The 13683-nt window shown below is 30.6% G+C and overlaps 1 protein-coding gene across 1 annotated transcript in view; it reads right to left on the bottom strand.

Annotated features, from left to right (window-relative positions):
• Window positions 1-13683, bottom strand: part of LOC106457425 (sodium bicarbonate transporter-like protein 11) — a gene marked incomplete at its 5' end in the record, with an annotated part of 173963 nt that overhangs the window by 16940 nt on the left and 143340 nt on the right. Inside the window, 2 exons of the mRNA XM_022383355.1 lie at window positions 5267-5399; window positions 8162-8275. Coding sequence (XP_022239063.1) covers window positions 5267-5399; window positions 8162-8275 — 247 coding nt within the window. The remainder of the gene's footprint in view (window positions 1-5266; window positions 5400-8161; window positions 8276-13683) is intronic.

A 13683-nucleotide genomic window follows, 5' to 3' on the forward strand; every position in this document is an offset into this window, starting at 1 on the left:
AATTTTGGACCACTGAAAAGGTTAAAAGTTTAACATTATCTCTTTCATTTTGTCAAAAGGCTTATCTTGCTCAATCGTAATAATAATAAATAAAGTAATATTTCCGTATCTCTACTAATAAGATTAATATTAATTTATGGAAAACAAAAACGTATCACGCCGTTTGTTCGTAAAAATAAGAAAAAAAACTTGCCGAGAACTATATAAAATAGACAAAATAAGGCATTACGATAGAAATATTTCTGAACTAAATCACACGATGACATTAACGAAACAAGACTTTTTCTAGGAGCAGCACAAACACAAATTTTTATGTGAAGGCAATGTATTTTATAACTTTCAGAATTGTCTGTAATCTAGCCTATTTTAACACTGTTGGAGTTTTTTTATTATACAAGTCCAGCTGCTTTCAAACATTATAACTTTACTCACGTTTAAAAATAAACTTTCTCTCAGTAAATTTACGAAAATAAAAAAGATAAAAGTGAGGTAGAAAGAATTATATTCGATGATAATAAAATGAGAGGCTCTACATTTTAAAACTTCAGAATCTATAGCTCAACTTGAAACTTTAGATAGCGTGACTAAATGTGAAATTAATCTTGATGTCTCAAACAAAATATTAGATTTTAATAACTGTGACACAAAACGAAACTTAAGTAGTTGTAATAATACATCGCGAAACGTAAGTGATTGTAAAACAGTGCGAAATGTAGGTCGTTGTAACACATTGTGAAATTTAATTGATTGTAATAAAAGTTTTTGTAACACAGAGCCAAACGTAAATGATTGTAATACAGTGCGAAACGTAAAGTGGTTTTAATAAATAGCAACACCAAAGTTATTGTAACACATTGGCAAACGTAAATGGTTGTAACACAGTGCAAAACATAAATGATTGAAACATTTTGTGAAACTGAAGTAGCTGTAACAGAAAATAGTACGTAAGCAGTTGTGACTTAAAGTAAGATTTAAGTGGTTATGTCACAATGTAAACTATTAGTTGTCAAACAATGTGTAACGCAAGTGATAGTAACCGAACATAAACTTTTATTAGTTATGAAACAATGTGAAATGTAAGTATTGTGACAAATCTGAAATCTTGGAAGCTTATGCACAATATTAAAGAAACAATGTCTTATGTTTCAATGTATTGAACATGTTCAGTCTAGTTTATCTAGAGTTAAAATTAAAACTGTAACTTTCTTCTAATTAGTATAATAGATCAACCATTTATATTTCCCACGTCTTTAAAACACTAACAAATAACTCATGATCATTGCTGAAGAACGGCACAAGGTGGGGCACACTTTATGTAATCACAACTGTGCCATTGGGGGGGGGGGGCGTTTTACAAGAATATAAATGCAAGTTCTGGACAAGTTTTGTCACCAATGAAGCGTGTGTCCCTTCCATACGTTTCTCAGGAGGGATTACCGGTCGTAAAGAGAAGTGTGTTTACTGAGTGAGTTCTATGTTGGCGATGAATTTTATATGTATCATTAAGTCCTACCTATTAATAGACAAAATACGAGGGCTAGAAAGACTTGTTCAGTGCTTGCATTTTTATTTCTTTGGAAGTAATATATCCAAATATCGTCGAAATTGGAAAGTATTTCAGGTGATTACATAGCCCCCCCAGTGGCACAGCGGTATGTCTGCGGACTTACAACGCTAGAATCCGGGTTTTGATACCCGTGGTTGGCAGAGCACAGATAGCCCATTGTGTAGCTTTGTGCTTAATTACAAACAAACAATTCTTGTAAAAGCAACGCATCTAGATATCGTTCAAACCGAACAAACATTTAGATGGATACATAATTGTGCCCCATCTCATATATTTTTTCCACAATTGCTCGGGGTAGCTCGTAATGGAGGAAGTGACTAGTAAAGTTTTAAGACAATGCACTACACTATAGTTTTTTAGAACGTTGTACACTTGGCGATTAAGTTTTAATAGTTATGACAAAATGTGAAATTTAAGTGGTTGTGGTACAATGTAGAAAATTAAATATTTTATATTAGTTGTTTGTGAAATAATGTTAAAATAACGTGGTTGTATTAGATTGTAAAAGTAAGTTTTGTGGTATAATGTAGAAAATTAAATATTTTATATTAGTTGTTTGTGAAATAATGTTAAAATAACGTGGTTGTAGAAGATTGTAAAAGTAAATGGTTGTGGTACAATGTAGAAAATTAAATATTTTATATTAGTTGTTTGTGAAATAATGTTAAAATAACGTGGCTGTAGAAGATTGTAAAAGTAAATGGTTGTGAAATAATATTAAATAAACTGAGCATATATCTTCTTAAAGGAATTTAAGTCACATGGTCACATTACCTCTCGTGACCTGTAAATCTTGAAATACAAAATCACATATCCATAGTTGATAGTAACCAAACCGAATTTTTTACCGTAGTTTTCGGAAAGGACAGTATAAAAAATTACTTGAAAAATTAAAATACTCACATCAAATCTGTCTACATTGTAAAGCAAAAATCTTGTGTTTTCATACAAATATTATTTATCATAAGGGAACAGCTACATACAGTAACTCTAAATACACAACCCCATATAATAAAACGTCTTATTTAACATATGTCAGTAAATCCAATGGAATAATGTTAATAGTTAATAAACGAGATTACATAGTAATTATATAAAAGGTTATTTATCATTTCATCGAAAGAAAAAGAACCAAGAAGTAATTTTGTTTTCGAAAAAATATAGTTAATTACAGGAAATATTTTTGTATTTCGTTTTGAGTTTTGTCGTTTCCTCAGAGGGCTCTACAGATAGCTAGTTTTATTCTGGCTCCTGCAACTTCTCAGTGTGTTTATGTCAAATGTCAGTAAGATGGAAGACTGCCATCATCAAACGTATTACCCCCTGACAAGATACTTTCTTTCCGTCACTACTATGTTTGACAAAAGAAACCGTTCTACAGGGGCACTTTCTTGGCCATGATTTATTATCAATTGAGAAGCGTAAGAAATAAGCTTGTATCGTACATAGCTTGAATTAAACATTCTTAGATGTTTCTTTCCTAAAATACACAACTACGTGAAACTATCTTCCAATGTCATGAAATGTGATGGGTGTGGGAACTATAGCTATGGAAACTTATTGAATATTTACATAGAAATGAAAGATACTGTATCGTATTTAAACTGAAATGTGTAGCAGTCGATATATGAGTCCTAATTATTTTCAAGACAAATTTAAGAAAGAAGTCAAAAGATTTTTAGACATATATATATATGTATTTCTATACTATTTCACTCAAACAGTAATAAAGCTTCTTTTTTTGCACTTTTGCAAAAACATAGGTTTTTTTTAGAATTTAATGTACAGTAAAGAACTTAGTGAATTGAATCATTAATTCCAAAATGCAATAACAGCAACTTTTCCAGTAGGTAACTTCTGATTTTAATAATTACAACGTTTCGATCATTGTATTAAGTCATCATTGGGTAATTTACAAGTTACTGGAGATGTATTCTCAAAACTAGAAAAACGGGTTCTATCAAAGAATTCTCACAAAATCAAAAATAATTTTAAACACTCAACATAAAATATAACAAAACTTATTCAAAAAAGAAAACATCTAATTAGCCAAGCTACGTAATAACCTCAACCAAATCACTCGTAATAACCCCAACCAAATCACACGTAATAACCCCAACCAAATCACACACAAAAATTAATAAAAGTCAAAACATCGTTTTAAAATATGAAACAGAGAATATATCACTGATGAATGAAGGGTTAAATGACCCCAACAAATACTTAAAAATGGATGAAAACCTCAACGGTCTATTTGAAAAACCTGAATTATTTCAGCATATAACTCAAATAACACCATCAAAAACACCCCCACATTTTATTAACAAAATTGGATCCAAAACATAAAATAGCACGTTTTAATGTGCAAACTCTATTTACACAATTCCCTTGAGAATAAGTCTACAAAGTGGCTATTGAATTAATTATTCACATCCTTATCCAGCATTCTAACCCTCGCCACGAAGTTCTGTTTTAAATTCAATGATTTAACCTATTATCAAATCGACGGTGTCTGTATGGGCGAAACACTATCAAGTTCATTATTAATTCAACTGGAAAAAACAGGTCTTAAACACAACCATCTTCAAACACTTATATTGGTTGAGAAATATCGACGATGTTTTCTGATGCTTCAACTCTGTTGAACTACGTCAACATTCTTAAACTACGTCAACAACGTGTGTCCCAACATTCAATTTAAAACTGAAAACGAATAGAATAAACTCAAAACAATACCTTCATTACACATCCACACACTCCATACAACAGAAACCTGGAAGCATGAAGTTTATTATGCAAATAGCACTTAATGTATGCTCTGCAAACAATTTAGTCGACGAAGTACAAAGAATATCTGAAATCGTCTTTCCAAGGAACAACTAACCGGAAGAAATAACTAAAAATAAATCGGCACGCCCAAAAAACAAATACTACAAATCTTAAAGATGAAAACAGCTTCAACTTTATAACCATCACAATTCCTTATGCCTAAATTAATTATGGAAACGACTCACGAAAAACATAACATCGACATAAATATCATAATCATACAAAAGCCAGGTATTAAAATCAAGAACCTTATTACTAACAATTACCTCAGTGAAAATAAAAACAACAGAATCATCTACAAAATCAAATGCAAGTCACATAAACACTTTTCATTGGAGAAACCGAGAGAGAAATAAAGATCAGGCCTAAGGAACATCTTAAAGGATCCTCACATGTTTTGGAACATCTAAAAAAAACAATATCGAAATCATTCAAAGAGAACCAGAAATCAACAGAAGAAGAGTAGCTGAAGTACTACTGATAAAATCATCAAAGCTAATGTTATAAAAATATCCATACCCCCCTTTGATTATGTTAATATTTTATCCACCTCATGTTAGTAAAGAAAAATTTAATTTAACACCACCTACAAACTTGTTCTCACCATCACATTAACTGCTTTGTTGAATGTAACTCTTACATGGTGATGACTATGAATAGAAGCCTTGTAATTACTAAAATCAGAACTTACATACTCTAAAATTTTCTGTTATTGTATTTTTGACTAAAATTAATATTATTTTCATATATTTTAACAATAGGTTTCACTTATTTCATGCCCTTACTTTCACAAATATAGCTGAAAATAAAACTAACTTATTCATTTAATACACATATTTTCTTATCTAAATATATATTGAAATTTCTCACCTTGTAGAAAATCTCATAAGCCTACTCGCATCGCATAGAGCGTATATCACCAGAAATAAGGTATTCCACAGACCCACACAGGCGTACATGGCGTAGAAATTTAAGTTAAAATCTTCACATATACTGTATATGACTGAAATATATTTAACATGTGTCATATTAGAAAAACTACGCAGTTCAAGAGTTAAAAACAACAACTAAAGATCTAGTAAATCATATTCTTAATCTAAGTACTCTAGAAATTTCATATTTTTCCACTTCTTGTTTAAAAAAATTCAGTCAAGTTTTTAGTATAATACCTTGTAAGCAACATATAAAATAATATATAGCTTCCCGAATAACGAGGAGTCTTATATAACGCGATGAAGAGTATGATATTTTCAGTACGTTTTATTACTGTATTCTTAGAACTAGAAAATGCAGTACTAAATTAACAGTATTTCTAAATGTTTATTTTATACGTTTTTAACTTATGACTGGTGGTAACAAGGAATTTATTCTCGTGATAGACTAATAGGAATGGCAGATTGTCAATAGCATGCACCGCCAACTCTTAGCTTCTTTGATATGACCGAATGGTAGGGTTTGATTGTCACTCTTGTAACTCACCCACAGGCCTAAAGTGCCCAGTGCGTTTATAGACAACCAGAAGAGAATCTTGAACCATCTGATTCGCAATTCGGAGACGTTAACCAGTGGGCTACGCCCGTCTCGATATTTGGTTGACCACACAGTAATCTATGTACATTTTTCCCACTACATATTAAATAAATGCTGCTTTAAAGTGATACTGGAGAATATATGCAAATCATGCTTAAAAACAAGATGTTATGATATTGTGAAGTGCATGGAGATTAAAATGTAAAAAAATTCCCAAGATTTTTTCTATCTATATCAAAGATACCGACTACAAGGTGTTAAATATTCAGCTGTATATAAAGATGTCACATTCCCAGTCATTATACGTCTAGAAATCAAGTGATGGTAAGCTAAATTTCATGTTGTGCTTTAAATACACTCATTCAAGGATAGGTGTTAACTTCTGTGGACTTTATAGGGCAAGCTAAATTTCATGTTGTGCTTTAAATATACACATTCAAGGATAGTTGTTAACTTCTGTGGACTTTATAGGACAAGCTAAATTTAATGTTGTGCTTTAAATACACTCATTCTAGAATAGGTGTTAACTTATGTACTTTATAGAGCAAGCTAAATTTCATGTTGTGCTTTAAATACACACATTCAAGGATAGGTGTTAACTTCTGTGGACTTTATAGGGCAAGCTAAATTTCATGTTGTGCTTTAAATACACTCATTCTAGAATAGGTGTTAACTTCTGTGGACTTTATAGGGCAAGTTTAATTTCATGTTGTGCTTTAACTACACTCATTCTAGAATAGGTGTTAACTTCTGTGGACCTTATAGACGTTTCTGAACAAACAGATTTGGTTTACTGAAGATAGGTGTAGATATTATATGTATTAAAATCGTTAATGTACTAAACAAACATTTAATTGTTGTAGTTGTACGTTATACAAATAGAACAAGAAAGATTTCACTTTCTAATCAAGATCAAAGTTATGGTCGTAATTTAAAAATCACACCTACTATATACTTAAATCCAATAATTTTCAAACAATAATAATAGTTTTGAATACATAGAATAAATATATAATGCCGTCACTCTGAGTTTTAAAACGGTTTCTTGTGTATTTATTAAACTCCAGCAGCTTTGAATAAATGATATTGCGGAAAAGCGATAAAAATAAGATAAAATACAAAAAAAAGAGAAATTCATGGAAATGCTGGATAAATATATAATACGATTTTGATAAGAAACTAAACTTTAGATTTGTCAAAGAAACTCAGTTCTCTTTTTATAAATATTTAATTATTATGTGCTTTACCAGAAAACAACATACTTTTGTATTAATTTGCTCAAACAAAATTATTCGTGTGTACAGAAACAAAGTGTATAAGTTTTCCTTCATCAGTGTTGCCACCTATTCCGCGTAAAGATAAAAATCAAATTAATATGTCAAGCAAAAGCAACATGGTCATGAAATGGTTCGAGTGACGTCACTATTCGAATAAGTGTTTTAAGACTTCTATGGAGCAGATCCAGGATCGAATCCCAGCCACTACCAATACAGAAATAGTCCTTCTTATAACGTCTCTGAAGACAACAACATATTAGCAGCCACAACATAGGATAAAAACTAGTTATTAATTGGTATTTAATTATATAAAAGTTCTTACTAATTACTGATTTAAATTAGATTTAGGTGATCGCACAGACAAGTAACGTTGGCAACGATCGATATCCAGTAAGTACAACCTTACCGTGAGTACTTACAAGTGTTAAGTTTTGAATTAGAATTTGTCACAAAGCTAGGAAAGCTTCTTATCAACTGTTTCTCTCCAGAAACATTGGTTTCTGATAATTACTATTTTTAATAAGAAACTAACAACCAAACACATACAATGAAAAACGTTTCGATGAATAATAAACATTTTTGAGAAAATGTTTGTTTGTTTTTTTTCATTGTGAAGAGCCCCTGCACATCCATACATTTCCCTTTTAAAAACACTTTACTTGTTTAGAAAATAGTTCTGATTTCAACAGTTGTATATTTATATTCTATTATTCAAAAGGTATCACGCGATTGTTGTTGTTATTGTTGCTTTGCTATGATTCCTTTCAACATTTTGATCATATACAGTTATTTTAGAATACAAATACAATTTGAAAAAAAATATCGTAAATAACTAGTGATTTGATGGGGGAAAATATTTTTATTAGCTACAGTAAAGAATAACACATAAACGTTTCGAATTTGTGATTTTGTAAGTGATACAATAGGAATGTTGTTGATGGATGATACACTCACTTACCTTTAATGTATAACGCCAGAGGTGCTGTGGTCATTATGATAACCAATGGCTGACCACCAAGGAGAGCAAACAACAAACCACCAATTGTCTGACCAATAATACTTTTCCTGACATCTGTGGAGAATGAGTAATAAACAGAGTAAAGAACAAAAAACTTAATTAAACTGACACATTGTTCATTGTATACGTATTTAATATTCAAGAACTGACACATTGTTCATTGTACACATATTTAATATTCAAGAACTGACACATTGTTCATTGTACACATATTTAATATTCAAGAACTGACACATTGTTCATTGTACACATATTTAATATTCAAGAACTGACACATTGTTCATTGTACACATATTTAATATTCAAGAACTGACACATTGTTCATTGTGCACATATTTAATATTCAAGAACTGATACATTGTTCTTTATTATACTAAATGTTCAAGAACATACATGTTTTTATTTGTTGATGTTCAACGTTCATAATGATTCAGAAATTCATTGCATAAGTGCATAATTAAAGCCTCAAATAAATATATTAGTTAACACTAGTATCTGTGAAAAAAACAACTTTTCGTATATTTTCAAATATTTTAATCACCTTGTTCTTTATTCAATGTCGTTTCTTTAAACACATCGGCTTCTAATTCAGTGTTTTTTTTTCTAACATGCAAACATATATATATATTTCAATCTTAGTGAACCTGAATCTAAAAACATTATTCCTATTCCTCTGGCCAGTTCTGATTGGTTGTTAGTACAGATGTGTGGTGTTAGTACCTTTATTTTGGCGTTTCCGTTTTATATACATTCTGAACGTTGTGTAGCGTTTCATTAAAAGACTAAAAATTCAACGTACTTATGTTAATAAATAATCAAAACACTCAAGTAATCAACGTTTTTAACACAATTTAAAAACTTTATCCTGATACTGTTAATGATCTCAAAAAAGACACTACATATTTTGACATGCAGTCATGTCATCTTCAGAAGTGTAAAATCAAAAACAGTGTAAATCATATATACCAAAACCATTATTCATGTGACCCAATACTACTATATAATTTACATACTTAACTTATAGAAGATAACGCCATTTGCATACTTTCCGACTTGTCAACCCTTCATCCTTGTTCAAGATATGATAATTATTTTAAGAGTGTTTATCTTTTTCAATCTCATAAGTTTACAGTTTATTAATGTATTAGTTATCATAAGCCTTTTTCTATTATCATGCAACCACACCAAAAGTCATATCATACGAAGTCACAAAAAAGGTCAAGTTTTTATTCTTATTTTTACTGATCTTTAAGGCCCTGTTCTAATCCAGAATATTTAAAAAATGAATTGTTTTTTTTTCAAGATGTTTTTTTGGCACGTGTGTAATGTCCAATTTCGAAAACTAAAAAGTTTTATTTAAAATTAATGATTATTTTATACACAATTCAATAAAATGAGATTGCTTCCAGTCTTCAAATTATTAAAATAAAATATTAAAATAATAACTTACTGTACAAGGTTAAAAAGTGGTAAAATCCCTGACGTGACTGGAAAACAATCTCATACACTCTACATGTTTCGACTATATCTTGCGTCATCCTCAGGAGTGTAATGTTTTGCAAAATAACACTTATTTATACAGTTATCAAAACACCAATTTACATATTAAAGAATTTCACGTCATCTGCTGACAACAAATTCTTTTAGTTTTCGAAAATGAATTGTTATTGATTATATATATAGCATTAGATAGAGGTCTTGCACCTATTATTGTCGGTAGACCAAAAGAGCAAGTTAAAATCAACATTTAATAAAATAGATAAAAAGAAAAAGTTATTTTTACCATATGTCTCAGGTTTATCATGTCAAATTTTTCGGAAATTTAAAAAACAAAATATAAATGTTATTCCGATTTATAGAAATTTGAATGAAATTAGTCAAATATTAAATAAAATTAAAAATGTAATTAATGTAATGGGGAAAACTGGTACTTATAAAGTTGAATGTGAATGTGGTTGTGTATACATTGGTTAAATTAAACAAAATTTGAAACTGAAAAAGAAACACAAGAAAAATGTTAAAAATAATAAAAGTGAAACTCTGTACTGACTAAACATGTAAGTCACACCAGTCAGGTCATTCTGCAACTAAGGTAACAATGTCTACACCGTACACAGTCTTTTGGTTTGATAAGTTATAAGCCTTCTTAAGAGATGTTTTAAAGACAAGCAAAATTTCACCATGTAATATTGAAATAAACACAAAAACTTTATTAAAATTAAAACTGGGTCGCTGCAAAAAAGAAAAAACATTTTAACTTAAAATATGTTAATATAAGTTCTCACGTTATTATTTACGTTAATTCATAACTGGTATACAAGAAGTCTGCATTTGAAGTCGTTTTATTAACATCAACCAAATTGTACAAAAAAGAAACTTTTTTATTCCTTTTGAGATACTGCTCTTATTATAACTTATTCTTATCTGTTGATATTATAACAATTCACTAGCTTGAAAGCTCTTCTAAGGGACATCGGTGCACATAATGATTTCTGAAAGCGATTACAAGAACAGCTTAGCTTTGCACTTCATCAAACACTTAAAGTTAAACCTTGACATAGAATCACGTGGATAGCACGTGACGCGTAATGTTGCCATAACAACTAAAACTCCATTCTCCGAAAGAACATAGCTTTATATATATATATTTATAATTTAATTATATACAGAAAATAATCCATCTGTTAAAAAACATTCCAATATTGTATTTCAAATCTCTTTTGTCAGGATCTTTAAGTACTCTGCTAGTTCTCTTAAGACGCTCTTAAATAAAGTGACCGACTTGTTCAGCAGGTTTAATAGTTAAGGGTTTGACGTCATCAAAGATTTACAATGTCGCTGATGTTTATCGATCCGGTATAAGAGTAAGTAGGTCCAAAAACAAGCCGTAACTCTTAGCTGAAATGTTCATTAGAGGCCAACAATTCTAAAATCAAATTTTCTTTTAAATGCTTTCTGCAGTAGAAAATTTCTCAATCTAATTACCGAAACGTATTGCTATAGTTGCCTCATTTTGGAGCGAAATACTTTCTAAACCGCCTCTACTTCTCAGATTCAGAAAATAAACGCATAATGAGATAATAATATATCATCGATGTTAGTTACATTAGATCTCAAAATTTACAACATTGGTTGCGGGTTGTTCCGCACAAGTTTTCAGTTTCACACAGGTGATACTTTTATTTCTAGAATCTTCTTGCTCACCTTGTTTTCTACCCTATTTAATTTATTATGCTTGCTTTTAAAATTGCTTTTTTTTAACCCATCGATACAAATACGATCTATGTCACGACATAAAACCATACTAATCCGCTACATAAACAAGCGTCCTTACTGCACAAAAGCTGCTTCTTTCCTCATATTTTTTAAGCTTGAAATGTATGACATTTTAAAACGTGTAGGTTAACACTGTAAAGAAGAAACTCTTGGAATATGTCTTACAACGGCAAACAGTATGTCAACGGAAATGTCAATGTTTATATGGAATCAACAAATATTTTTATATTCCAAAAATATTGACACTATAGTTAGCCTAAATGCTATGGTTCACAAATGAATAAACGAGATATCTTACAATATCAAAATCAACGTGTTTCGATATAAAGTAATATTGTGGAATAGTATATACACTTCATCTTTAATTACCATAGAAAAGTCTGACTAGTTAATTGTTATGGTACATAAGAATAATTATTTTCATTAATCACGACAAGGATTCTCTTTGAGATAAATCAATTCCTTCTAGCAATCCCCTTTTGTGTGTGTGTGTGTGGTAGAAGAGGGGTGATCAACGACAAATTGTTTCATTCTAGCTTATTTCAATAAATAGTTTTCCAGACTCAAGACATACACTAACATTAATTTTAGAGTACGAGTGTTTAATATGAAAATTACTCTGCTAAACTGTTTTGTTTCAGAATTTCGTGTAGTTGCACAAGGACTATCTGCGCATAGCTATCCCTAATTATGAACTGATAAAATAGAGGAGAAAGCAGCTAGTCAACAACAGCTACTTCCAAGTTTTGAACTGATATTGTCCTACGAAATAGTCAGATTTGACCATCACTCTTATAGAGCACTCATTATCCCAAAATGTGGAGCGCGTTTTTGCTGCAACGGATCGCGAACAATAAATGCTGACGCGCTAACTACAAAGCCATGCCTCACCGCTGTAAAAGTGTTTTTCTAACGCACACACACAGCTGAAGCTGAAACGTTATTAATTACAATAAGGCTTTGATGCCAAGAAATGCTAGATTATGGATTATGAAGGAAACTTATATCAAAAAAAAAGGTTTCTAAGCTATAATAAAAACGTATGTACTAATAAAAGACAGAAATAAGAAAAGTTGTAGTAATATTTCTGAGTTCACAATGTATCATTTTATAAACAGTGTCATGAAGAGATGCAAAATGATATTTACATGAAGTACTTAGACCCTTATCACCTAGAGATGGTTTAGTCGATCTAGAGATATGCTTTTATCTTTAGAAAAAACTGCTTGCCATTTATGTACTTTCAGCGAAAAAAATTTTAAATTAATGACTTTATGACAACTGTGAAAGCAAAGTTAATGTGATAAGACGCTTTTAAAACTAACTTTTTTCACGATCGCCCCCCCCCAGTGGCATAGCGATATGTCTGCGGACTTACAACGCTAGAATCCGGGTTTCGATACCCGTGGTGGGCAGAGCCCAAATAGCCCATCATGTAGCTTTGTGCTTAATTACGAACAAACAAACAATTCACGACTGTATTGTAAAATATCATAAGACTTACAGTACCGTGATTTCTTAGCGTTACTATTAATGACTCGTTCCATGTATATGGTATCGGTAATAAGGAGGTTGTCAAAGTAAATGGTATGTAAAATAAACACTTACCTCCTTTGATGAGAAGCCACAAAGAGAGCAAGTAAAAGAAGAAAAACAAGTTTGAATTAAACAAAAACTAACGGACAAAAAACATTGACAAAAAAGAAACCATAACCGAAAGGATAGATTTCCTATCCACACACGTAACTTAGTTTTTGTTAATAAAAAAATTAACAAATTAACAAAACTTGGCATTCAACAACACCTGTGTTTCTTCTTTTTGTGCTCGAGATTCCATGAATGCGCTGAATTTCTAAACCAGATAAAATTGTTTTACAAAATAATCAAGTTCAATAGAACACTTATCAGAGAAGTTTTTTTGATGCTCTTGAACTTGATCCTGACTATGTTTTTATTTCTAATTTAGTTAATGTAGGGGTTGTGAGATTAAAGTATTGAACTGTAAGTCGGTGGAAGATAAGAGATAGAAGTTTTCCGTTTTTCTAACAACAAGTATGTTTACCAAACTGATAAAAAAACTGACTTAGCAGGTCTGCGATAGCATTAAGAATTTTTTTTTACCTATCAGTCTCAGAATTTTGAAATCAATATTTGGTATAACAAAATAAAAAAAATGATATTACGAT

This window comes from Limulus polyphemus, unplaced genomic scaffold, assembly GCF_000517525.1.
Source record: "Limulus polyphemus unplaced genomic scaffold, Limulus_polyphemus-2.1.2 Scaffold329, whole genome shotgun sequence".
Lineage (NCBI taxonomy): Eukaryota > Metazoa > Arthropoda > Merostomata > Xiphosura > Limulidae > Limulus > Limulus polyphemus.